Genomic DNA, 26,061 nt, shown 5'->3' with positions numbered 1-26,061 from the left:
AATAGATAAATTCAAATGTTTTTTATCTAATCATCATGCTACATAAATCACATCTGAAGTGTCCAATAACCCAATTCGTAGGCAGTTGTTAGGCCCCTAACTAGGCGGCATTCCCTGCCCAGAGGCCTGCGTCCTTATTGGGAGGGTGTGTTCGTGTTAGACTCATGACCTGTATGACTGAGTCATATTTAGTGCTACGATGCGCTAAGGGTAGTGATGCCCAAAACTGATCTTTGAGGCCATCCCCCTCTAGTAGTGATTCACTGCGGACGGTGTGTGTGCCCATTCGCGCCTAGGCGGAACGGATCAGGTGAAGTCCACGCGTGCTGGATGCGTGGACCGACAGGTGTGAGCGTACAGACGCCAAGCACTGTGCGCCAACACCAAGCGCCACGCGTGAGCGCCAGCGCCTCGTGCGAGCACCAAGCGCCACGCGCGGGTGCGAGACATGCAGGGTAGGAGACATCCCGCTAGAAGACTAAGGCAGTGGCACACATTGAGTGACGAGGCTGCATGGGGGTGTTGCGCTTTCGTAGGTAGTGCCGGGCGCACAGCGCTCGGCTCTAGGCGCCGAATGTGGCGGCGTCACGCAGTCTGTGCACGATAGGTGTCAGTGCGGTGCTGGTGGCATGTGTGATCGTCAAGGCAGGGGTGGCGAGTGTGATCGCCACACCCACGGGTGTACGGTGCCCGGCCTGGGGGCACATGTGTAGCCGCAGGGCTGGCAAGCACGCGTGCGCAAAGTGCTGGGCCTCGAGGCAGAGAGGCAACACTACCTTGGCGCGTTGTGACTTGTCTCGTTACTTTGTATCATCCCTGGTCTTCCCCCATGTAACGATCATGACTACGATGTAAAATTTTATGAATTCAATGCAATGACCTTATTCCTCGACGAGGCTGCATCCCCATACTCTGTGCTAACCCCTTCTATACGATCTTAAGCTATTGCAAGAGACTTCCGCTGCAAGAGATCAAGGCTGCTCAGTGTTCTGCTCCAAGCACTAAGGCCGACATGTGCCAGATTCGAGCGATTGACATAGCTCGGGATTTGACCGCGTGACAGCAGTCCATACTGTTGTATACATTTGTCATATTATAAATGAGGATGACTAATGTTATTGTACAGATTTCAGGTGATGAATTCTCTCGAATCAAAGTAGTCTGAATAGTATTTTTTAACTATGAAATTTGATATTAAAATTTGAAGTGTTACCTATGTGAAGCTGCTCAATGCCTTGGTATGGAGAGATATGTTGAAAAGACCACTATCTGAATGCGAGGATACTGATGAGATAACTTCTCATGGAGCTTAAGCACTAGCCATGTAGACCGACAGAGAGGGACATTAATTTTGTTAAAAGAAAGAGATTAAGTATGTTTTTTTATGGTCAATAGGAACCTCCTATTCATAGAACATATAATTGGCCTTTAGATTAGCAAGAATTAAGAACCCACTCGTCAACTAACACCATGATTTAAAAAAGATTGTTAACAACAAACACTGTATTAGGTTGTGGGGCTAGAAGCTAATTTCAAGTGGTGGAAAACATGGGATCATTTCATAAGTGTTTTATAAAATATGTAATCTATTGAGTTGTTTGTGGGGAATTTTTTCCACCTGTGACTTGCTTCCAAGGAGAGTTTCTTCAAGCTGATCAATATTGCATCCTCTTACGGTATCCACACAACTCGAAAGTTTTTTGGATCTTTTCTCCATCTTCACCAATCCTTAAAGATATTTTCAATCTTCTCACCATGAAGGACTTTGTGGAATGAGTGGAAAATGTGCCTACAGAAGAAAGTAGGGCACCTAGATCTGGCTAGAATGGGCACCTAAAATGAATGGCCCCTTTATTTATATTGATCAAGGATTTTTCTAAAAAACCCTCAAAATAAAATATATTTGTGAACGTCCTTTTAGTTTTATGCATGTGACCCCCTACGCCCATATATCATCATAGTTGATAAATTCAAGCTCCCATAAGATTTACTGACTAATGTTATTTGTTAACTATATCAATATATTGATCAATTAATTAAGGTTTGATTTAGCCAAATTCATAGGTTAAATTTCCAAGCCCTAGGGTTCCAAGCTAACCTCGTGCTCTAGAAGATTAATCATAGTATATGCACTCTCTTTGGAACCTTGTCTGACATCAGTTACTGTACATGTATAATCCTTCATCGGCACGAGACTTCCGTATGAATTAGGGTATGGTTAATTGTCAAATCCTGATCTATCATTCGGTTGGTACTGATGCATAAGAGAGATCATTGGAGAACATATTCTCCCATATCCTCATTAACCTGGCCAAAGATTTTATTGAACCATCTTCCTTGAGTTAGTCTCTGCTTATATTGAGGGCATATGATTTCGTCTTGACCACACAATTATCTCCATGGGCTTCTTACTATATCCTAGCTAAAAATTGTTTCAATCCAATTATTAGAGACTCACAAGCCGTAGTCAAAGCATTTCTGTCCATCCACAAGATGTCCCTATTGTCTCAAGTCGATGGATCACTTATACAATTGTGACATGAATCAACCTGATTGATGTTTAGGTATAAAACCATTCAGAGATTCGTACAGAAGAATTTATTGATCTCTTTCTCTAAAGAGCAACCCGCCAACTGTTCTTAGTGTCTCCACACTGACGGCCACATGATCAACCACATTTATCATTGAGTAGGATGAGATAGTGCTATTCTATCTAGATAGTTTGATGTCCATATGGACTATCCATCAAACAGTAATATATGGAATACATTTCAAACATTAACATCTAAGGTTGTGTAGATTTTGAAATGTCTAAGGTTGCATTTGAGAATGTCTTCTTTTTAAGCTTCAATTCAAATGTTCTCTGCAATATTATACTCTGAAACCAGTTCTATGATAAAGTTGGCATCCAAGTGCATATCAGTTTGAGGCCCTCTTTTTTTGTTGCACTTCCCTTTATCGCACCCTCAATCAGAAGAGGCATTAGATTGAACTTAGTTTCCATGTGTGGATAGTCTTCTTTATTTGACACCTCTCATCTTTTCCTACTAGTTTATAAATGACATCTTGAAGGGACATGCCATCAATTTGAACAGTTAGACCTGAAACAAATGCATTATAAAGGAGATCATAGGTGGATCTTGATTTTATTATTTTTGTACGTAAGCTCTAGATTATTGTAATAAACTACAAATTGTACCAAAAACAAATAAGTACGCATTAGTGTCAAAGGAATAACTATGTATTTGGGGCAGTTTTTTCTCTTCGAGGGTGATTGGTGAGGCTTCTCGGGCCCCGCCAGCATTAGGCCTCAGATTTGCCATCTTGATAATGGTTTGGTACCTCTGGGTAGAATGGCTCTGATACCAAGTAAAAATTCAGAGTACATAAGATCATCACATCTGTATAAACTTGGGATGGAAAGCCATCTTATGATCTAAATAGGCTATGGATATGAAGCCATCATCTGAGTTTTGGGGATCAGTAAGTATTGAACCTCAAGAACTCTTCCTCTCTCTATGACTCTCCCCATTGATCTCCCACTCTCTATATATTTCTATCTCTGTATCTCTCCCTGTTATACTCAATTCATCCACCTGGGTTTTCTTCATTTCCTCTTCTCCTAGTCCAACACGCTAAGCAAAACCTTTCACACTCTAGGCATCTTGCCAGGTTTTTTATGGAAGCAAAATACAGAGTTAATTCTAGTGTCTTTGTAAATGAAATTCTCCTAAATAAAAAAATGTGTAATTTTATAAAACTCACTCAAATATGTATAGTCGGAGTGAGGTCGTCTCGATAGGGACTGAAATTTAAAGATAGATCTATTTCTCAATGTCATGCAGTCCAATTTGGAGCTAAGAACAACGCTTGGAACTAACGCGTGCTGGCCTCAATGCTTGGGCAGAAATGTTGAGAAAACTTTGCTTATGCAGCAGAAATCTCTTTGAACAGCTTTAGATTGTTGGAAGGTTAAGAAGAGAAGGGCTAGGCCCTAAGAAACAAATGTGACATTGCATAATCAGGAACAAGATTACGTCAGAGGCAATAGCCATTACATGGGGGAAGACCACGGATGCTACCTAATAAACAAGGCGTGGCGCACAACACGTTAGTGGGTAGTGGCGCTCCTGAACCTAGATGTCCACGTCCTAATGTGCGCACTCACGGACACCACCGCTGCATGCGTGCCCCTGTGCTAGGCGCCACGTGTGTCATGCTCCACCAGTGCATGTTCTCTGTGCATTCGCTGATCAGATGTGCCACACACCCCAACGCCCATTCGTCGCACCCCCAGTGCCCTGTCCTAGCTTTGACACTTTGCGCACTGCCGGCATGTGCGCTGACACCTCTACTAGTCGAGCCGCAATAGTGCCACCATACTTGGTGCCTACACACTGCGGCACTACCTGAAGGGGCACCCCACGACTTCCAGCTGTCTCGATGCTTCATAAACCCAAAATATTGCATGTAATCTTACACATTTTAAAGTCATTTATGGATAATTTTATATGAATTATCTTCAACTTTACAGAAATATTCATCTCATTCACTAAATAGAGCAAGTGATAAAAAATATGTTTTAATGTATTTTAGTAGATTTTACTAGTCTGAGTATTTCTTAGTAAAACTATGTTTATAACATTGTTACTTATAATGAGATTTATTCTCCCTATCGTATGCCAATCTATGCTTTTGTAGGGAAGACGTGGAAGTTGAACAAAGAAATAAAATAGAGAAATATAGAACAAGAAATAATATATCTAGATAATAATAATAAACTATGGTTTATTATTATTATCTAGATATAATTATTATGTGGTCAGCTAGGGCGGAGCAAGAGCGCAGCAACACCCAAGCTGGCAACATGCGGGTGAGCGTAGGATGCTCAAGCCCATCGGTAACTGGCAAGGGGCCGACAACCAGCACAAGCCCAGCGACCACCAAGGAGCCCACCAAAAAGCCAATAGCAGGCCCGATAAAGGCTCACCGACTTCAGTTTGCAATAGAGGGAAGTCTTTTTGTATAAGTATATACTTTCAGTCAGGAGTTTTATAGTGTTTCTTGTTTTAAACATTTTTGATGTGGGATTATAGCCTTATGTTCCTTTTATCTTCACATGGGGTCGGGTCGTTAATAGAAGGAAAATTAGGCTATAATAGAAGGAAGTGTGACCGGGCTTCAAGCCTACCCATCCGAAGCCCATATCATTTTGTGCTATTTTAAATAGACAGATATGATCTTATCCGTCCAGTCTGCTTAAATAAGGTTGAACGGTGAGATCTATTTCAATTATTTAATCCTTTTCTTTCTATTTTCCACGACTCTGGCTAGTTACCGCAAATGACGAGGAAAACTAGACCCCAAAAAGAACGAATCTTGACCAAGACAATTGCTGACTATGCAATTGATAAGGTGCTGAAGGGGCGAGGGCAGGGTACACTGTAATAAGGGTCCACGATTGCCATTTAATTGCAACCATTGGGCAGATTATAATGGAGATCCAATTCCCGGGTGCAGATCCATCCATCTCCACCACCGCCAATGGCAGTTTTTGATTTACAAGGGGGACTGCCAAGGCATCTGACGGCCTGGGAGGACCCCCAAGACCTTCCCCCTCCATCAACGGCTATGGGAGGTCCATCCCAGGACTTAAAAGGGGCTCCATAACCCAAATTTTAAGCATCTTTCATTTGAGTTTGACTACGGCGTTGAAGGACCCTTCTAGTAACGGTGAGAGCAAGAGGAGGGGTGTGACACCCCTTTGATGCCATTGGGGCTCTAGCTTGCTCTGGATTCACACCAGCATGGAGGAGAGTGGGGGGATGCACACCAAATTCAGGCGCGGCGAATGGTGCCCCCATCCTCTGCCACTCAAATCAGGGCAGTTCAGGTATGATGCTGACCTCCATTTGGTAGATTGTAACTCATTTACCATACCTAGATGCATAGTTTTGAGTAAACTTATAGATTGATCAAACTTTCATCAAAATTGGTTTCTGCAGCTTGTATGAGGCATTTTCCTCGATTTGTTTTCATATTTGTATGTCAATTTCAGCTTATAAAAATATATAAAAAAATTATATAAATCTTATTTCGATTTCTATCAGGCATTCTATCCAACACCCCTCGAGTGTTGACAGAAGTACCCATATATCTCCCTATTTTAGCTCATAAAAATTATATAAAAATGTATAAATATCTATATATCTTATATCCATCTATCTCAGGCATTCTATCGAACACTTATTGAGTTTCCACAGAACCACCTTTGTTTATGTCAAATTTATCCTACTAAAAATATATCAAAATATAATATATATGTATATCAACCATAAAATAAATAATATGCCTATGTAAATCATATTCTACCACTATAGGCAACTACTCCTTAATTTCCCTTACTAACCCCATTATTCTCTCTTAACCTCTCTCCCTATCTAGATAGTTAATTAATTATATCATAAACCTACCTAACTTTCTTAAAGCTTAAACTCTTAGGATAAATATATAAGTATTTCGTCATTCCGCTAATCTGCATCTTAATAAATATATAATCCCTTATTTCTTCTATCTTTATAACACTGTTTTCCCTCTTTCATTATTATTTTTCTTCTTTCCTCTTATTAAAATAATTATTCCTTAATAATTCCTTACTTCTTACTCTTTACTATCTGAGTAAGTCTAAATATCCATTTTTATTTTACCTATCTCTGATTTATGGCATAACTTATTATTAATTAAATAAATAACTTCCTTCCCTCTATCAATACCTATAACTATTACACAAAACGCTTTTTATTCTCTCCTTCACATCTAATTCTCTTACATACTTAATATTTTTTCACTTAATAACTAATTATCTTCTATATTTCATCATTTTCATTATCATTTTAGTATCACCCCTTAAGTACACATCTAACAGTCAATCCCTGTGGAGACAACCAAGACGGCATCTGACGGCCTGGCCAGATCCCCAAGACCTTCCCCCTCCATCAACGGCCATGGGAGGTCCGTCCCAGGCCTTAAAAGGCGCTCCATAGCCCCAATTTAAAGCATCTTTTGACCAAGAATCAAAGCACTGACAGGAGACCCCTCCTATGGCGAGACCAACCAGGGAAGAGGAGTGACACCTCTCATACTGCTTGGGATGCCTAGGATGGCACCTTAGGAGCATTGGAGCTCCATGGATTTGCGCCATAAAGGAGTAGAGAACTGGGGACGCACCCCGAAGTCAAGGGGCGATGAACAATGCCTCCATTATTTACCACTCAAACCTAGGCGGTTTAGGTAAGCAATCTGAACTTCTTAGGTAAATTTCTACTTGATTAACTGCTTGGACACTCTAATTTTAATGAAATTTAAGTTGGCTGTGTTTCTTTCCATTGCATTTAGTAGATCTGTGCCGTTGAGCCATTTCTTCGAGCTCCTACTGTTCATGCACAGTTTCTCATCGAATTACATAAATTCATGTCGATTTATACTTTAAAATGTATTTATCGAAAGATTAAAAAATTACACCACTCATTCTGGTCTGTTTTGGGCATTCTGTCAAGCACCTCCAGTGTCGACAGAACTGGCCTTATTTCCCCCAATTTTCATCCATAAAAATTATACAAAATATATATAATAAACATATAATAAATAATATACCTATATAAGTCATTTTATATTACTACAGGCAACATTATATTCATATATATACTCACTAACTACCCTTACTGTCCCCTTTATTCCTTCTTAACCTCTCTTCCTATCTGGTTACTTAATTATATTGTAATTAGACAATTCCTTCTTCTCTCCCTAACTCTCTTAATCTTAATCTATAATTCTCAACATATATAATTACTTCTCTAGCTCGCTTATCTACAGGTAATTAAATAATATTTCTCTATCTATAAAAAAATCTAGTCCCCTTGTTCTTCTTCTTCATTCATCTTATTAAGGTAATGATTCCTATTAACTTCTTACTTCTTACTAAGACTAAAATTACTCTTCGCTATCTAAGTAACTCTTAATATCCATTCTTATTTTACCTATATTCCTATCTAAGTTATAACTTACTATTAATAAAATAAAAAAAACATCATATGTTCTATCAATAGTATCTTACTCTTATAGATATATCTTATTATTCTTATCTACTTCTTCCAGTGGCGATACTGGTATCATCTTTAACTCTAACCCCATTAATTCATCTTAATATCCTGTTTCTTATTATCTTTATTATATATAAGAAATATAATTAATATTTGATATTATCTCCCTCATAAATAGTCTTCTCATACATTTAATATTTTTTTCCACTACTTAGTATCACTTATTATCATATCTAAGCCTAACCTCTTCAGTTCTCTATCTACATATATTTACTTACACCTCTAAAGGAAAGTCCCTGTGGAGATGACCTTAATCTAAATATACGTGTAAGTGAGTTTTACATTTTTTATCAAATTTATTTGATTTGAGGCAAAATAAAATTACAACGACATTAAAATTTCACACGTAATTTTCCTCCATCAACGCTCTCTATGCCATGCCTTAGTCTGCTAACGTATTGTCTCCTGCCCTGAAGCTGACATGCAGGGCCCGCGGTCAGTGCGCGCATCTCGCATTTCCTCAATGGCATGCACACTCAGCGCAGCGTACCCTGATCTGCCACGATTGCGTACTGACCAGCAAGAGCACCTAGAGGGCATTGTGTTCAAAGAAAGACCAAGGTCGGCCGTCACCACCCGTGGTGCATGCAGTTTCCATGATAAGAACTCAATTTCCTATTATGAGTCCAAGTATGTGGATCTGTTGTCAACATTTAGCTCGCAGGCCTCTATGCAAGAATGCCTTCTACTTTGGGGCCATACACTTAGTCAAAGTTAGGGAAAATAAGATGATAATAAAAATAATAAGAGAACTTATTTATAAGTGGAGTAATAAAAGTGATAATAATGATAATAAAGATACCAAAATGATTGAAGATAAGTAAATAGTTAGTGGCAATGATTTTTAAGTTAGAGAGAAATAAAGAAGGTAGAAGGTATCACTTAAATTCGATAAAAGATGTCACTTAAATTATTTTTATACGATAAGATATCACTTAAATTAAGTTTATAAGATGAGATATCACTCAAATGATTTTTTTAGAATTAATAATTATATAGATATTAGAGATAGTGAGTAATTGGAGAATGAAATTTACTTATATTCCTAATAATGAAGGAAGTAAAAGAGAGAGTTGGAGATTTAGCAAACTAAATAAATCCTTATTTATTTTAGTATAATAGGTATATGCATATATAAACATATTTCTCTCATCCATTAATCTATATCCAACAAAATAATTCCTTCTTCCCCTTGGCTATTCTAATTCTTATCCCCCTATTTGTCTTCTTCCTCTTATACCTTACTAAAATAAATTCTCCTATTAACTTACTCCCTCTATAATCATCCGTCTAATAAGTATATGTGTGTATATGTATATGTGTGTGTGTGCATATTATGTTAATATATATATGTGCGTTTGTGCTAATAATTTAAGATGAATAGAGATGGACATAATAATTTTTATTTAGCTTTAAAGGACTTCATTTAATTAGATACAGAGAGGGAGAGTAATCAAAGATAATGTGATGATATAAAACTACTTAAGAGGTATCTACTTACATTGTTTTCTGCTTATGGTAGCATAGAATGATAGAAATAATGTTTTAGTAAGTAGATATATAGAATATTTTTTATACAGAAACATTGAGAGAAAATAGGATAAATCAAGGGGGGACGCACTTGATGCATGATTGGTGTTTGTGAAAATACCTCAAAGAGGCCATGATAATCAATTCTGATGAAATTCAGTCAAACTCTCAACTGAATAAAAATATTTGAAAGCATGGAAATTCCTAAGCTAATACTCATCCAGATTGACTTAGAAAGTTACAGATATGCCCTGATTTGAAGAGTAGGGGACGAGGATGCCAATCGCCACCGCCTAGCCACAGTGCATGACTTCTCGATATCGTCTCCTCTGTGCTGGTGCAGGTATCAGTCTTCCTGATCTTTATCTAGTGCCTTCCTGAAATTCTGATGCCTCTAAGATGCTGTCACAACCTGGGATGCACCAATGAGTAGTTGAAAGTGTCTCCACTATTGTTCTGACACCTGCGACAAGTGATGAACCCATTTGGAATCATAATTGAAATAGAAGCTCTCTCGACCCTCCATTAACTGGGCCCCAAAGACTTTCTATTGGTTTCTTCTTCTTTTACAAATACTTTTTTATCATTTATAGGGTATCCCATACAGACAATCTTTAAAATAGAGACGAGTTCTTAAATTCTGACTTCCCTTCTTGTGCGCATACGCGGGCCATTCAAACTGTTGTGGGCCCCACAGATGCTTAGGAAGTGACACATACCAGCTGAAGGAGGTTTGAGCACTCCTACCTCGCCCGCCTATCGCAGGCTTAATTGTTGCTGCTGCTAGCACTTAGCGTGCTCTAAAAAACACATTTTTATTTTTAATAATGTAATACACAAATAAGAATGATTGAATCCATTAATATTTTTTATGCTCAAACGTAATTTGCACTAAAATAATAGGGCTTGTTAAATATGTAAAGAAAATGTTTTGTTTTAACATGGTAGATCAGCTCAGACATGAATGGTAAATTTGTATTAAAATGAAGCTAATATCAATCAAATGATGGGAAAAAATGGTTCTAAGATGTGTAAGTTTTCAGGCCGCATTTGGATTCATCATTTTCTCTCTGCTTCCTTCTCTCACTATCTATCTCTCTCATTCCTCTCTCTTAATCACCTAGTTTCTCGGCTTTTCCCTTCTCTCACCATCTTTCTCTCACACTCGCTCCTCTATATTTCTCTCTTTCTCAATGTCTCTCTCTGTCTGTCTTTTCATCTATCTCATAAATATGGTAGTTCATTAAAAATATTGAAAGTAAATTAGTACACATCATTCTCTTTAATTCATGTTATTTTAATTAATTTACTAATCTGATATTAATTATTTATTTTTGAAATTTGTACAACATTTGATGGATAAATGAGTCATTGGAGATACTTTGGCCAAGGATGGATAAATGAACTCGTAGGGATCTCCACCAGGATCTCAAAAATTCACAGGAGTCTATTTCCATGTTATTGAGCCTTAACCTTTCACTTTAGGAGACGGAAATGTGAAGTCCCAAACATGAGCTCTCAACTAGTGGGAAACAATGTCATAATGGCACCAAGATAAATCATGGGAGGTCAGAGTAAAATTTAGGGGATACAACCCCATGTATAAACACAATAATTTTCTTTTATGCACTTATTATGGATATGCTCTAGCAGAGTATGGCCAGCAGGAAAACATATTCAGTTAAAAAAATCAACACACAGGAACCATGTACAATTAGGGAACGACATGTCCGGGACATGACACCCTGGACGTGACGAGACGGATGACGAGTTGTGACGGAGAGTGACGTGACAAAATGTTCGTTACATCACCGTCACGTCACTCATCCAAGGTTTTTCAAAAAAATCGTCACCGACCCGTCACTCGTCCGCAAATCCTCGTCACCGTCACCGTGACGGAAAATCTTTTCATTTTTATATCTTATGTATTTTTATTCTTATTGTTATTGTGTTATGTCATCGGCCCTCTCCCTCCCTCTCTCAACTCCTCCGATTCTCCCTTTACAATCCCTCCCTCTCCTTGTCCCCTTACGATCTCTTTCCCTCTCTCTGTCTCTCGCTGGATCGCTCCCTCTTCCTCTTCTCTCTAGATCGCTCCGTCTCCTTGTCCCCTTACGATCTCTTTCCCTCTCTCTGTCTCTCGCTGGATCGCTCCCTCTTCTTCTTCTCTCTAGATCGCTCCGTCTCCTTGTCCCCTTACGATCTCTTTCCCTCTCTCTGTCTCTCGCTGGATCGCTCCCTCTTCCTCTTCTCTCCAGATCGCTCCGTCTCCTTCTCCCTCTCCTTTTCCCTCTCCCTTTGTGGATCTCTTCCTCGGTCCCTCTCCCTGTCTCTATTTGGATCGTTGCCACTCCTTCTCCTGTTCTCCCTCTCTATCTATGGAAGAATTTTTTTTTTCTCGCACGGATGGGGATTTCCACGTAGGGCTGGATACCAGATTGGGGGTCGCGATCAGCCTGCTGATCTACCCATAGAGATCAATCAGGTAATTTCGTTTGAATTTCATTCTTCGCCGTTTGTATTTGTTTGCTCAATTGTGATGATTGCTGAAAAACGAGTTTGGATGTAGATTGAATTATTGCTCGTTTCTTGTTTCTTCGTCGGGATTCTCCATTTATTTCTGTCCCTCCCTCTCTATCTCCCTCTCCCACTCTCTATCGTTGGGGTTCTCCATTTTATCTGGCATCGAAGTGGCAATATTTACCGATCAGGTTTACTTGTGATGAAGGGGGAACCTAATATCTATGTTGAAATTAAGTGTTTGATAAGAGAGTATCTAATATCTAAAATTTGAATTTGAACAACTGACTTGGCCACTAACATAGAAACATAAAAATGTGTGTTTTGTTTTTATACTTCTTATCATTTGGTTCATTATTTTTCATTTGTCCATATTTATTGATTCCACTTGATTTAAATGTGTATCTTGCAAACGCCACTTGGTTTCATAGAGGCCAGTTGGTATCTATAATTTTATTTTAATTTCAATGATGTTACTAGGCTTTGGGACTAATTTGAAGATCATAAGTTGATCTGTATAAATCTACTGGGCCTAAGTGAATGAGAATATGAGAGCAAGATGAAGACCTCGATGAGCACATAGATCAGGCCAAAGCTTATACCGTCTCATAGACCAGGCAAGATGTTGTCTCTTAGAGAATCCCAATTAAAATGAATTTCATTTATCTTCTTCTAAATACTTCCATTGCAGGAGCTCGTTTGGTTTAATATATTGCTGATTTAGAGCAAAACAAGTTCGCCAGATGTTGTAAGTGTATTTCCAAAAGAAATAAGTTTATTCTTTCCGGACTTCTCCAATAACTGTCAATTAAAAAAATTTATTTGCCTTATTTCATGAAGGTTGGAAATCTAAGAAAAAGGTCCACATACTTTCACACATAGTTGATTCAGAGAAAATCTAATAGGCGGGATATTGTCAATAAACACTACTATAGAGGTATGTTTTATCCACCCTACTCTCTCTTGCTCTCTCAACCTCACTCTCATTCAATGTTAACTCTCACTCTCTCTTCTCTTCCACACTACTCTCTCTTGCTCTCCCACCCTCTCTCTCACTCAATTTTAACTCTCACCCTCTCCTTTCCTCCCCACTACTCTATCTTGCTCTCTCAACCTCTCTCTCATTCAATGTTAACTCTCACCCTCTCGCCCACTCAATTTTAATTCTCACCCTCTCTTCTCCTCCACACTACCCTCTCTTGCTCTCCCACCCTCTCTCTCACTCAATTTTAACTCTCACCCTTTCTTTTCCTCCCCACTACTCTATCTTTCTCTCTCAACCTCTCCCTCATTCAATGTTAACTCCCACCCTCTCTTGCACTCAATTTTAGCTTTCACCCTCTCTTCTCCTCCCCACTACTCTCTCTTGCTCTCCCACCCTCTCTCTCACTCAATTTTAACTCTCACCCTCTCTTTTCCTCCCCACTACTCTATCTTGCTCTCTCAACCTCTCTCTCATTCAATGTTGACTCTCACCCTCTCGCCCACTCAATTTTAACTCTCACCCTCTTTTCTCCTCCACACTACCCCCTCTTGCCCTCCCACCCTCTCTCTCACTCAATTTTAACTCTCACCCTCTCTTTTCCTCCCCACTACTCTATCTTGCTCTCTCAACCTCTCTCTCATTCAATGTTGACTCTCACCCTCTCGCCCACTCAATTTTAAATCTCACCCTCTTTTCTCCTCCACACTACCCCCTCTTGCTCTCCCACCCTCTCTCTCACTCAATTTTAACTCTCACCCTCTCTTTTCCTCCCCACTACTCTATCTTGGTCTCTCAACCTCTCTCTCATTCAATGTTGACTCTCACCCTCTCGCCCACTCAATTTTAAATCTCACCCTCTTTTCTCCTCCACACTACCCTCTCTTGCTCTCCCACCCTCTCTCTCCCTCAATTTTAACTCTCACCTTCTCTCTCACTCAATTGTAGCTTTCACCCTCTCTTCTCCTCCCCACTACTCTCTCTTTCTCTCCCACCATCTCTCTCACTCAATTTTAACTCTCACCCTCTCTTCTCCTCCCCACTACTCTTTCTTGCTCTCCCACCATCTCTCTCACTCAATTTTAACTCCCACCCTCTCTCTCACTCAATTTTAACTCTCACCCTCTCTCTCACTCAATTTTAGCTTTCACCCTCTCTTCTCCTCCCACTACTCTTTCTTGCTCTCCCACCATCTCTCTCACTCAATTTTAGCTCTCACCCTCTCTTATCCTTCCCACTACTCTCTCTTGCTCTCCCACCATCTCTCACACTCAATTTTAGCTCTCACCCTCTCTTATCCTTCCCACTACTCTCTCTTGCTCTCCCACCATCTCTCACACTCAGTTTTAGCTCTCACCCTCTCTTCTCCTCCCCACTACTCTCTCTTGCTCTCCCACCATCTCTCTCACTCAATTTTAACTCTCACCCTCTCTTCTCCTACCCACTAAGCTATATTTCTCTCTCTACCTCTCTATCACTCAATTTTAACTCTCATCCTCTCTCTCACTCAATTTTAACTCTCACACTCTCTTCTCCTCCACACTACTCTCTATCTTGCTCTCTCAACCTCTTTATCACTCAATGTTAACTCCCACCCTCTCTCTCACTCAATTTTAGCTTTCACCCTCTCTTCTCCTCCCCACTACTCTCTCTTGCTCTCCCACCATCTCTCTCACTCAATTTTTGCTCTCGCCCTCTCTTCTCCTCCAGACTACTCTCTCTCTCTCTTGCGCTCTCAACCTCTCTCTCACTCAATTTTAACTCTTTTGTCACGCTAAGCAGAGCACCACGAATTGTGCACATTTTATTGATGATTGGAATGCCCTTACAATTTTATTTTATGATTGAAATTGACTATTGAAATGGCCATATTTTATCTTAAGTGGAGGTTTTGAAATGTGCTCATGTACATAGTTTTCATTTTTTATGGGAAATTCTAGCAACTGCCTTATAATTTTTCGTTTCGTTGATTTATAGCATACTTAGAAAGGATGATAGAAAATGAATGCTTTACAATTCTTGCATCTGCCTTACAATTTTCTGTTTCGTTCGTTTACCTGTTTCCATAGGACCTAGTCGGCAATGGGCACTCCAAGTAGAGTTCTTGGATGAGGACGTACAAGAAATGACCCTACCGATGGTAGGGCCGTCACATCCCAAACGTAAAGGGAAGGCCGAAATACTGTGGTACTTCACCGAGGTTGGCACAGGCGTGTGGGCGTGCCTACTATGCCACGACCAAAGAGTGGATATATTGCGGAATAGGCTGAAGTGGTGAAAAGACGGTTCTACGAACATCTTTTGGAGGCATATGGAGTGCACCCATAGCAGAGTGTACAAAGAGATGAAGGGCATTAATCTAGATCAATGTATAATAACCGAGGCATCCGGACAGGGCGGTGTCGTCAAGAAGACGCTGGAAAAAACTAAGGAGATCATAACGCAGTTCGTCTGTCTCATGGACTCTCCGTGGGCTATAGTGGACAACGTGGGGTTCAAGATTATGTGGAAGTACGCCGCGGAGATGACAGTTGACCCACCAGGGTCGAAGGCAATCAAAGATGTGACGCATAAGCTTTATGGGAACATGAAGGGGAAGCTCGTGTCGTTATTAGCAGATGTCCCTAGTGTGTCCCTTATAGTTGAGGCATGGACCGCCGATTATGTGTGGTGTCCCTTACAGATGTCTCCGTGGGCTAAAGTGGACAACGTGGGGTTCAAGATTATGTGGAAGTACGCCGCGGAGGTGATAGTTGACCCGCCAATGTCAAAGGCAATCAAAGATGTGACGCGTAAGCTATATGGGAACATGAAGGGGAAGCTCGTGTCGTTATTAGCAGATGTCCCTAGTGTGTCCCTTACAGTTGACGCATGGACCGCCGAGAATTCCTGTTGTCTTCTCGGCAACACAGTTCACTGGGTGAACAACCGATGGGAACTATGCGAACGTGTACTTGCTATACATGAGCTAGTTGGCAAACACAGTGGCGAGAATATGAGCGCAATAGTCCTCCAAGCGTTGGAAGACTTCGGCTTGAAGACAAAGGTAACAGCTCTTAAACTGGCTTCAATTTTGGCTCGTACGTTCGTATTGAAAAACTAACAATTTTGACATGCAGGTTAGTTCAATCACTACCGACAATGCGTCAAGCAACGGGCGGATGGTAGGGATGCTCCCAAAGGAACTGAAGCCAATTAACAATCGGTTCACTCAGGACCGACATGTCCCGTGCGCTATCCACATGTTGAACATCATCGTCCAGGCTGCACTACAATCATTACGTGTATTGGTGACCACAAGTCCTCCAAAGACTACCAACAACAGCACATAGTAGGCAGCGTATGAACCGAATTATGACGTGATACAGACGACTTGGACGCCATGCGGGAGGCTGTGGCAAGTCATGCAGAAATGGTCAGCCATGATGGTAGCCTCGTCTTAGGAGATGCGATTGCCCGTGTTCGGCAATTAGTGACGAGTATTCGAGCATCGACACAACGACAACAACAGTACGTGAAGACATGCAACGACATGGGGAAGAATCACAACCAACTGCTGTTAGATTGCCCGACGCGGTGGAACAATACGCATGACATATTGCATTGGAGAAGTGAGAAGTCGTCGATTTGATGGCATTACAGATCATGTCGATGACCGACAAGGACATCAGAATCTCAAGGGAGGAGAGGGACATGTTGGCATACTTCGGCGACATTTTAGGGCCATTTTATCACACGACAAAGTATGTGAGTGGCTCGAAGACAGTGAGAGTCGTGGAAGTGATCCGTATCTTGAAGGCGATGTTGCGACATGTCGACACAATCCTGTTGAAGTTTGATATGACCACGATTTTTGCATCGGGAAGGAGGATGACTGCTGCACAAATTGCGTCCATCTGCAGAGCTTGTGAGAGCATGAAGTCGAAGATGTTAAAATATGAGAGGATGATTTCGAAGAACCTTGCAATGTTGACAGCTGCAATTCTGGACCCTTTCAACAAGGGAGCGTCGCTTGACTCCAGTGAAATTCAGGAATCACTTGCATTCATCCGCCAACTTATGCCCCAACACGGTGAGCAAGACCTTATCTGTAACAACCCCGAGGATGAAGATATTGGCTCGCTGAACTTATTGATCGTGTATCACCAGGTAGAGAGAAGGAATGACGAGTGCCAACACCAACCATGGAATCGGAGGCGTATCTGCAATCAATTGAGAGGAAGGACAACGAGACAACATTGGGATGGTGGGCACGTATTGGTGCACGATCCTACCCATGGCTTTCTACACTAGCGCAAGAATTCTTTTCAGTCTATGCAACCAGTGCGCCAGCAGAACGTTTATTCTCGGCCGGACGTGCAGTTGTCACTTTCAATCAGGCATGTCTTAGTGCTGAAAGCATCGAGCTCCTGGTTATAGTGAAGTGATGGTTACGTGCCGAGAACAGTCAGTTGTGCGATGGAGATAAGGGGAAGATTTTCCTGACGATGAAGCCTAGTGTAAGTATTTGGTCTTATTTCCTTCCAGCAGTGGTCAATTTTTTTCCAATGTAACCAATGGTCAGTTTTTTTGCAGGATCTTCGGTCTTGGTGGTCTTTTTTTTTGCAGCATCGTCAATTTTTCAACAACGGTTATTTCAAAATTGACACCGTAAGTTAAGTAGCCGATTGCGTATTCTTGTCAAAATTGATATCAAGGATTTACGTTAAATTTATAGTAATGTAGTTAACTGAAAAATGAAATTGTTAATTACTCGTAGACTAATGCATGATCCAAGCATTCCTCAATCAATCTGAACGGAAATTTGATCGGAACGTAGTGAATTTTTTTGTTTTCTATTTACCGTGCGTCTCTGTTTTACGCCTTGAAAAGTCTATAAAAAACTCATCGTGTTAGCTTCGACATATGAGATACTAAGAAGAACGGAGACTTTTTTTTCTCTCTTTCTTTTTAATCTCTCTGTATAAGGCCGTCTATCTTTAAGGAATCAACGCCAACGTTCTGCATGCGTTTTCAGGTGGGTCGACGTCATATGGACACGTCTTTCTTTCCAGCACCGTGCCCCTCGAAAAGGACCTGATCGCTGGAGTCTATTCAAAGATGATATTTTTGTCTTTCAAGATCGGCAACCGCAGTTCTTTGATAGCGCCGCCAACTCCCCACAAAAACAAGAATACTGTGTTCACTCGGTCGAATTTACTGACTTGCCTTTCTGACTCTCTCTCAATCTGTTTCAATCAGTTTAGAAGAACAACAAAACTTCCAAACAGATTCCTTCTTCATAATCATTTTTTAAATTTTGGCATTTTCTCAATCGTTATAAAAAATTTTTATATACTCTATCTATCATTGGTGAGTTAATAAATGGCTCAATAAATTAATAAATTAATTTATTAATATGACTTCTTGACAACTGCGTCACCAGGTTTATTGTTACAGTAGTTATTTCAAGCCCTTAAAAAAATTCAGATTGAATCAAACTATTTTCAGTAAAAAATTAAATTCCCAACCAAGAAATTAAATTTAATGTTACTTATATGATGTCAACAATTTTGGTATCCTAACATATTTAACCATAAGACATTAAATACTACATTCTTCCAACATTATATAAATTTATTAAATTCCTCTAGTAGGATAATTCTTTAATTATTTTCCAAATGTAAATAAAATTTTACAAAATGTAAAAACAAAACTTTCATTTTCGGTGGACTTTGCGTTTATGAGTCCATAATTTCTCGGCCAATAAACTAATTGGTACAAACAAATTCTTACAGCCCCTGTCAAGCCTCAACAAATTAGTTGTCAACCTGCATATAAAAAATATCTAAATGTCCCATTTTTCTGTGAATAAATAATTCAGTAAATTCTTTAAATTTTCAATCAATACCTTAAATTATAAACTACCTACATGCGAAATTTTAAGGCCATAATTTTATTATCATAAAATTTTAAAACATACATCTCATTTTAAACAATTGGATCATTAGCACATAATTACTATTAAATTATAATTGTATGAAAAATTCCGTCACGGACGTCATCCGTGACGGATTAATCGTCACGTCACCGTCATGGGCTACCCATCACTGTCACCGTCACGGACCCTCCGATACGCCACCGTCACCGTCACGTCATCCGTCACATGACCGTCACAGTGACGTGTGACGTGACGGATGACGAATGCCGATCCCTCTGCAGGACTGTACAATAAACACAGAAGAATAACAATCAACATATAATATGGTGTAAAATAAACCCCCAATAAAAGCAGTATATACAATTTTCTTCTATCTTCTTGCTATCAATGTATCTTCGTCTCTTCTTTTCCTCTAACCATAATCCACGCTTTGAAAGGATCACAAAAATAATAACTTCAAGGACTTCTGCCAAATAGGTAGACCTTGTTCTGATGATCGTCACAGTCGCTGATATTTCCTCTGTCCTCCTGACATATATCTATAGGTCTTGTTCCTTTCTCTGGGGTATTCATTGGCATTTACCCTTGCGTCAGCCTACTGTTACGCAGCATATACAATACTTATCTTGGAGAAGGTGAATACAAGCTAGTTTCTCCAGACATATATGGGTGATTCCGAACCTTTAAGGAATTTTCATCCTTAGAGTTGTTAGAGGATCCATTTTTGTCCATGCAAAGTTTTAGCTGTACCAGAGAATCGCTCATTGCCATCCTATTAGCTGAAGATGCTGATGTGCAAGATAAAGCTACCTCAACCAAGTTCCATGCAACATTAACATTGAAAGCTCCTTGCAACCTTTGGTCTACAATACTACTGATGTCACCAGTTTCAACTCTTGTGCGAACCCATGAAACAATATGTGTATTGGGTTCAGATTTTTCATATGGTGGTTGACCAGTTAATAGTTTTAAAAGGACAACACCAAAACTATTCACATCACTTTTCTCATTCAGTCTATAGTTTTGGTAATACCTGCAGAAGGGATATAAACAATTTAACATCCATTTGTATTTGAATAAAATAAATGATGAATGTTGAAATAATAAGACTCAATCTGGATAAAGGCTGCTTACTCTGGATCAAGATAACCTGGAGTACCAGCTACTCCAGTACTGATATGTGTTGCACTATCATTGCAAAAGGCTCTCGAAAGTCCAAAGTCTCCAATCTTTGCCACGAGCTTAGAGTTAAGTAGAATATTGCTGCTTTTAATGTCTCTATGAATTATGGGCGGTCTGCATCCGTTATGAAGATAATCGAGCCCTGCATTTAACGTATGACTAGGATTATAAGACCTGATAATAGTTAAGAAGTTTCTTTTTTGTTTCACACGCAATACCTTGTGCTGCTTGAAGAGCGACACTGACTCTTTGCTCCCAGTTAAGTAAATTCTCAAAGGAGACCGTATCTACAGCCAAAGATACCATTGTTCATGGGGTATATAAATTTTTAGTCAGAGAACCTGAAAAATCAATACCAGATAAGTGATCCTTCACGTTTCCGTTATCCATGTATTCATAGACAAGCGACAAATGTTGCTCTTCATCACAATATCCCAGTAGACGCACTAAATTTTTATGATGAACTCTCGTCAGTAGTAAAACCTGTAACATTAAAACTACTGATGAATAATGTGAATAAGACTACGATGAGAGCAAGTTGTTGAATGAATCAGAATAAATCTCGAGCAACTCAAAAAAGAATTCTTTTGATGCAGCTTAGATTAATCACCTCGGCTTCAAACTCCCGAGATCCTTGTGATGATGATGACGAAATAACTTTGACAGCAACCTTTATTTCATCCAGCGTTCCGTAGTAGACAACTCCAAATCCTCCACGGCCAATTTCTTGTTCAAAATTTCTTGCAATATTTGAAATTTTTGCAAGCTTGAACTGAACATCTTTTTTCCAGGCCTTTGCTCCTTTTGCACTTGGTGCATTCTCTTTTACTTGAAATTGAAGTTTAATATATTGTATCAATTACAGCGTATGAGAGACTTATCGTATCAATGTGGAATTCTTTATTCTTTCGGAAATTGGGTAAGGAAGAAAAGGAGTATAGGAGGAAAAAATTACCTTCTGAAGAAGATGACTTTGATCTTCTGTAGAATATATATGTGAATGCAATAAAAACCAGGAAGACTACAGAAACAGCAACGGGAATAAAAATAATTTTTGCATTGTTGCTTTTCCCCGAGACCCTGCATTCCCCTTGCCCACCACTGAACAGCACGATAGTCAGATAATAATGATAATAATGGCATGCTATTTGTTTAAACCATTCTGTGGTTTCTTGATTCATAATTACAGTAAACGACGAGTGAGGATTGTCGGCAAAGTTTTAGATCAGAAAAAAAGGTTTTACTTCTAGTCTTAATGTCATTGAAAAACAAATGTAGCTGGAAAACCAGGGACCGGGGATGATATGTCAAGGTTGGAATATTATGCTGAATTGTGTTTTCAAAAGTGTATCACCAGAGTGAAAATAGTGGATGACTCTCTCACCTTATCGAAAGACTACCCTCAGAGACTTTATCGCAGAGACTTTCAGGAATGCTCCCAATGGCTTGATTGCCTAAAAGGTTTCTATGAAGAAGAAAAACCAAATATTTGAAATTATTCATAACAATCATTCTGAATAAATAAATAAATTTAATGAAAAACTTACAATATCTTAAGAGAAGATATATCTCCCAATATCTCAGGAATCGGCCCATTCAGATTGTTATTTGACAGATCCCTGATGATGAGTAGTTTTGCTATGATTCATTGAACATGATACATTGGGCTCTAGTACGATGGAAGATTGCAGGATGTGAAAGAATAACTTTACGGGTAATAAAAAAATTGCTTACAATGTCTCTAAAGCTTTCAGATTACCGATTGACGAAGGAATCACCCCTTACAAACCACTCGAAGATAAGTTTCTGCATATGTTGATGTATAAAAACTTAAGGTCTAGAGTTTAAAATCAAGCAAAGGCAGTTAAATGTCAAAAGACGCATAAATATGTGGTTTAGAATAAAACTATACTAATGATATGATCTTTAATTTATGACAAGAAAATTAACTTTCTTCGAATTAGAAATTTTAGCCTGAACAGTGAATGCTAATCATTATTTTTGTGAGTGTCAAATGATGAAAGCTCACAGAGATGTGATTCTAGCACTAGAGGAAGCTTCATAGCTGCAGCCAACTCCCTCCCACATGTACTGCCTTGGGGAACATGGATCTGATTCCCTATTCCTTGTCAATCCAAATGATTTCTTGACATCTTCAATGGCAACAACTGCAGAAGCACTAGGCAAAGTCATGTCACAGTAGAGGAGCTTTGAATCAATGCACAGCTAAAAAGCAACAAGGGGTGATTCAAACATACAGAGACAGTGTCAGATGATTCTCCTACACGCCGGAGGAGAAGATTTCTTTAGAAAGTGAGGTTTTACTGATGTTTAAACAAATATGGGGGAGGGGGCACATTATCCCATTGAACTCATTCAATAAAGATGCCCTCTGAGATAATAAACCTAACCAATTACTGTCAATAAGGCTGATATTCCTTAAAAATGGATAATTCATCTTTACCACCACTATCAAGGAGACAAAGTAAAAATATAACTCTCAACCCACCATCTGAATCTTCCGTTTGGGACTCGTTCATAGGCCTAACAACGAAGCTCTCGAGCGCGTTGATCATGAACGAGCGCGTGGACGATTTGGCGTTGCCGATTGTTACGACGTAGAAACCTGAATCTTTGATAACCGCATCGAGTATCTCCTTATGGTCGGCCGTCAAGTATGGCGGGCTGTAGTTTGCAAAGAGGAGCGTTTTATCATCCCCGCCATTGATGATTAATTTTCGCGACTCATTAGCGGGGTTCAGCTTGACAAGCTCTGTGAAGTGCATGACGATATACGCTATCTCTCCTGGAATACCTTCGACTGGTCGACTTTCAAGATGGTAGCCAGTTTCGTTAGCAGTCACGGCGGTCTGGAGCACGGCCGAGGGAATCTGGAATGCATATTCAACCGTGCACTCCACACGCTCCGTCGTTTTTAGAAGCTCAAAAGAGCCGGTTATGCCTTCCCAAATGCGGTCATACGGGTCATTCGGAAACCTGCATGGCAAAACACGACGTTATTGTTTATCCACGCAACGTACGAGGACAAGAGATCATCAACATATCCAAATGTTGACAGACGATAATTCTACGACATATCCGGAGTTCACTATCCAAATGAACCCTCATCAAATTCCTGACAACAGGAAATGAGATGGGACATTTTCTAGACCGATATTGATGTTGAAAGGAATAGTTCGTAATTATGACACAATGCCCATGATCCGAAATCTACTAGTTCATCCGCAGGAAGAAAACCTACCTTAGTTGGCCTTGTGTTCCGTAGTTCCAGCGCTTCTTCCGGAGCAGTGATTTGTTCTCGTCCGCAAAAGGATACATCGAATGTAGGAATGGCCTAAGCTCGAGCAGTGATATGAAGGGTGTTCCCCCTTCGGTGTTAACCAGGCACACTTCAATTTTACTTGCACGCGGAACCGTGACGATCTCAACAATTGTAGGGCTCTCAGCTAACATGCCGACTGAAGTCCAAAAGTTGACGCCAACGCGGATGTCGAAGGAGGGAAAGACATTTCGGCCATCGTAGTTACCGTAGTAAAAGCCAGCCCGGACAAGGTACCTCTGGCCGGATTGCACCGGCGATAGGCTGTAACAGTTGCGAGTCCCGTTGGGAAAGCTACGAAGAGTTGCATATTGCAACTCAAATGGGTTATTGGATATGACATGGCTCTTCCCTGAGACCGTGTATTGCGAGTCCCCAACATAGTTGATTCCCGAGATTTTGTCCAGATAGCTGGAGCTTCCTTCTAAACCGCAGTCCAGGCTGATGAAACCTGCCAGGAATCATATATTCTAAGCCACAGTTCGGCAAAGTTTCCCTCAAGAGAGAACACAACGTCACTTACCTTCTTGCGCTCTAGCTCGGACCAGCTGGGCTCCAAAGATTACAACCGATGGGAAGAAGAGGAAGATGAAGAATAAGCTGGTGATGTAGAAGAGAATATGGAGCGAAGGCTTTGGTCCAGACATTCTCAAAAAGGTATGTGGCAGCGGCATTTAGGAATCTGTTCATCTTACAACATTGTACAAGAAAGGCTCATTTATGTAGGCCATGCGGAGAGAGCAGAGGATTCTAACTATTCATGAAGTGAAGCTAGGAGCGGCACACTGAATAATCCCGGATTCCGCCATTAGTCTTCTGCGCACTACCAGTGCAGTCGCTGTTTCACTTAAAGACTGCTTTTAATTCAAGGGGTTGAATCACCAAATGTCACGAACTTTCCCCGTTGCTCACCGTATGTCATGTACTTTCGAAATATCACCGTATGTCACAAATTTTTGAAAATTATCACGGTGTGTCACGAGGCTTAGCCGCCGGTGACGTGGACGATGACATAGGTGCCACGGGTGAAGCCGAGCCTTGTCATCAGCCATGTCATCGTCCACGTCACCGGAAGCGAAGTAGGGGCTCCGGTTCTGGCGTTTTTGGCGTTTTTGGCGTTTTTGGCGATTTTGGCTGGATCTTGGCGATTTGGGTGGATCAAGAAGACGAAGAAGATTTCCGGACGATTTGGGTGGATCTCTGCGGTAAGATTTCGCCGTATTTTTTTTTTGTCTTGGATTTCTTTCTGCGATTGATCGCTGAGAAATGAAGAATCGGGGATACAGGTGGAGAAAGATTGTTGGGTAAGAGAGAAGCAGATGCGGTGAGATTGATGCAGGTATAGTTGTATAAAGATGATAAGAAGAGGATTGATAGAAGAGGATAAGAAAGATGGATAGAAAGATAAATGGATTCCCTTTCTTCTTCCTCTTCTCCTTCTTCTTTTCTTCCTCTTCTTCTCCTTCTTCTTCTTCTTCTTCTTCTTCTTCTTCTTCTTCTTCTTCTTCTTCTTCTCCCGATCAAAATCTTCCGATCAAAATCCTCATAACAATCTTTTGATCGCAATCTTCTTTTTCTTCTGTTCACGGTGCTCACCAAAGAAAGGGTTTCGATCGAAAAAATCGCGAGAGAGACGGAAAGAGAAAAAGCGGGAGAGAGAGACGGCAAGAGAGAGAGAGAGAAGGGAGAGAGAGACGGCAAGAGAGAGAGAGAAGGGAGAGAGAGACGGCAAGAGAGAGAGAGAGAAGGGAGAGAGAGACGGCAAGAGAGAGAGAGAGAAGGGAGAGAGAGACGGCAAGAGAGAGAGAAGGGAAAGAGAGACGGCAAGAGAGAGAGAAGGGAGAGAGAGAGACGGCAAGAGAGAGAGAAGGGAGAGAGAGACGGCAAGAGAGAGAGGGGAGAGAGAGACGGCAAGAGAGAGAGAAGGGAGAGAGAGACGGCAAGAGAGAGAGAGAGAGAAGGGAGAGAGAGACGGCAAGAGAGAGAGAGAAGGGAGAGAGAGACGGCAAGAGAGAGAGAGAGAGAAGGGAGAGAGAGACGGCAAGAGAGAGAGAGAAGGGAGAGAGAGACGGCAAGAGAGAGAGAGAAGGGAGAGAGAGACGGCAAGAGAGAGAGAGAGAAGGGAGAGAGAGACGGCAAGAGAGAGAGAGAAGGGAGAGAGAGACGGCAAGAGAGAGAGAGAAGGTAGAGAGAGACGGCAAGAGAGAGAGAGAAGGGAGAGAGTGTTAGAGTATAGGGCAAATACTATGAAAGAGCTGCAACTTTCACTTTTGTAAAGAAAGTAGCCCGAACTTTCAAATTTGTAAGAAAAATAGCCCCGACGAATGAGACGTCGCCACTTGGCGTCCAAATTTTTTCCCCACCGCCGATCAAAGGCTGACGCGGATGCCACCGTGGCGCCCAGGTGGACTCCACGGTGGCATCCACG

At 40.6% G+C, this 26,061-nt stretch overlaps 1 protein-coding gene and 1 pseudogene across 3 annotated transcripts; one reads left to right on the top strand and one right to left on the bottom strand.

Annotated features, from left to right (window-relative positions):
- Nucleotides 1-11,632: 11,632 nt before the first annotated feature.
- On the top strand, nucleotides 11,633-18,496 carry LOC144712138 (putative transcriptional regulator tpeD). 2 transcript variants are annotated; one of them, XM_078586326.1, is made up of 9 exons: nucleotides 11,633-12,174; nucleotides 12,690-12,826; nucleotides 12,901-12,957; nucleotides 13,050-13,146; nucleotides 15,261-16,237; nucleotides 16,311-17,263; nucleotides 17,341-17,690; nucleotides 17,767-17,841; nucleotides 18,209-18,496. In XM_078586326.1, the coding sequence occupies exons 5-6, from the start codon at nucleotides 15,503-15,505 to the stop codon at nucleotides 16,521-16,523; spliced, it is 948 nt and encodes a 315-aa protein (XP_078442452.1). In that variant the 5' UTR covers nucleotides 11,633-12,174; nucleotides 12,690-12,826; nucleotides 12,901-12,957; nucleotides 13,050-13,146; nucleotides 15,261-15,502; the 3' UTR covers nucleotides 16,524-17,263; nucleotides 17,341-17,690; nucleotides 17,767-17,841; nucleotides 18,209-18,496. The 2 variants fall into 2 exon arrangements, with proteins under 2 accessions (XP_078442452.1, XP_078442453.1); XM_078586327.1 differs by having other exon boundaries at nucleotides 17,756-17,841.
- A 918-nt stretch (nucleotides 18,497-19,414) lies between these two features.
- LOC144712017 (putative LRR receptor-like serine/threonine-protein kinase At1g05700) lies at nucleotides 19,415-24,753 on the bottom strand (annotated as a pseudogene). Its single transcript, XR_013583709.1, has 13 exons — nucleotides 24,157-24,753; nucleotides 23,556-24,084; nucleotides 22,803-23,290; nucleotides 22,323-22,461; nucleotides 22,028-22,099; nucleotides 21,841-21,912; nucleotides 21,678-21,758; nucleotides 21,249-21,394; nucleotides 20,904-21,121; nucleotides 20,650-20,776; nucleotides 20,512-20,580; nucleotides 20,246-20,435; nucleotides 19,415-20,144 (listed from the first exon to the last, which is right to left on the bottom strand). The product of XR_013583709.1 is annotated as a putative LRR receptor-like serine/threonine-protein kinase At1g05700 (transcript).
- Nucleotides 24,754-26,061: the final 1,308 nt, after the last annotated feature.

This window comes from Wolffia australiana, chromosome 14 (genome assembly GCF_029677425.1).
Source record: "Wolffia australiana isolate 7733 chromosome 14, ASM2967742v1".
Taxonomy (NCBI): Eukaryota; Viridiplantae; Streptophyta; class Magnoliopsida; order Alismatales; family Araceae; genus Wolffia; species Wolffia australiana.
This window is presented reverse-complemented; position numbering and strand designations above follow the sequence as displayed.

Coding starts and splice junctions, on each gene's coding strand:
- LOC144712138 (XM_078586326.1), top strand. CDS start 15,503: ATGGAGTGCACCCATAGCAGAGTGTACAAAGAGATGAAGGGCATTAAT. Junction 16,238..16,310: donor ACTTCGGCTTGAAGACAAAG/GTAACAGCTCTT, acceptor TTTGACATGCAG/GTTAGTTCAATCACTACCGA.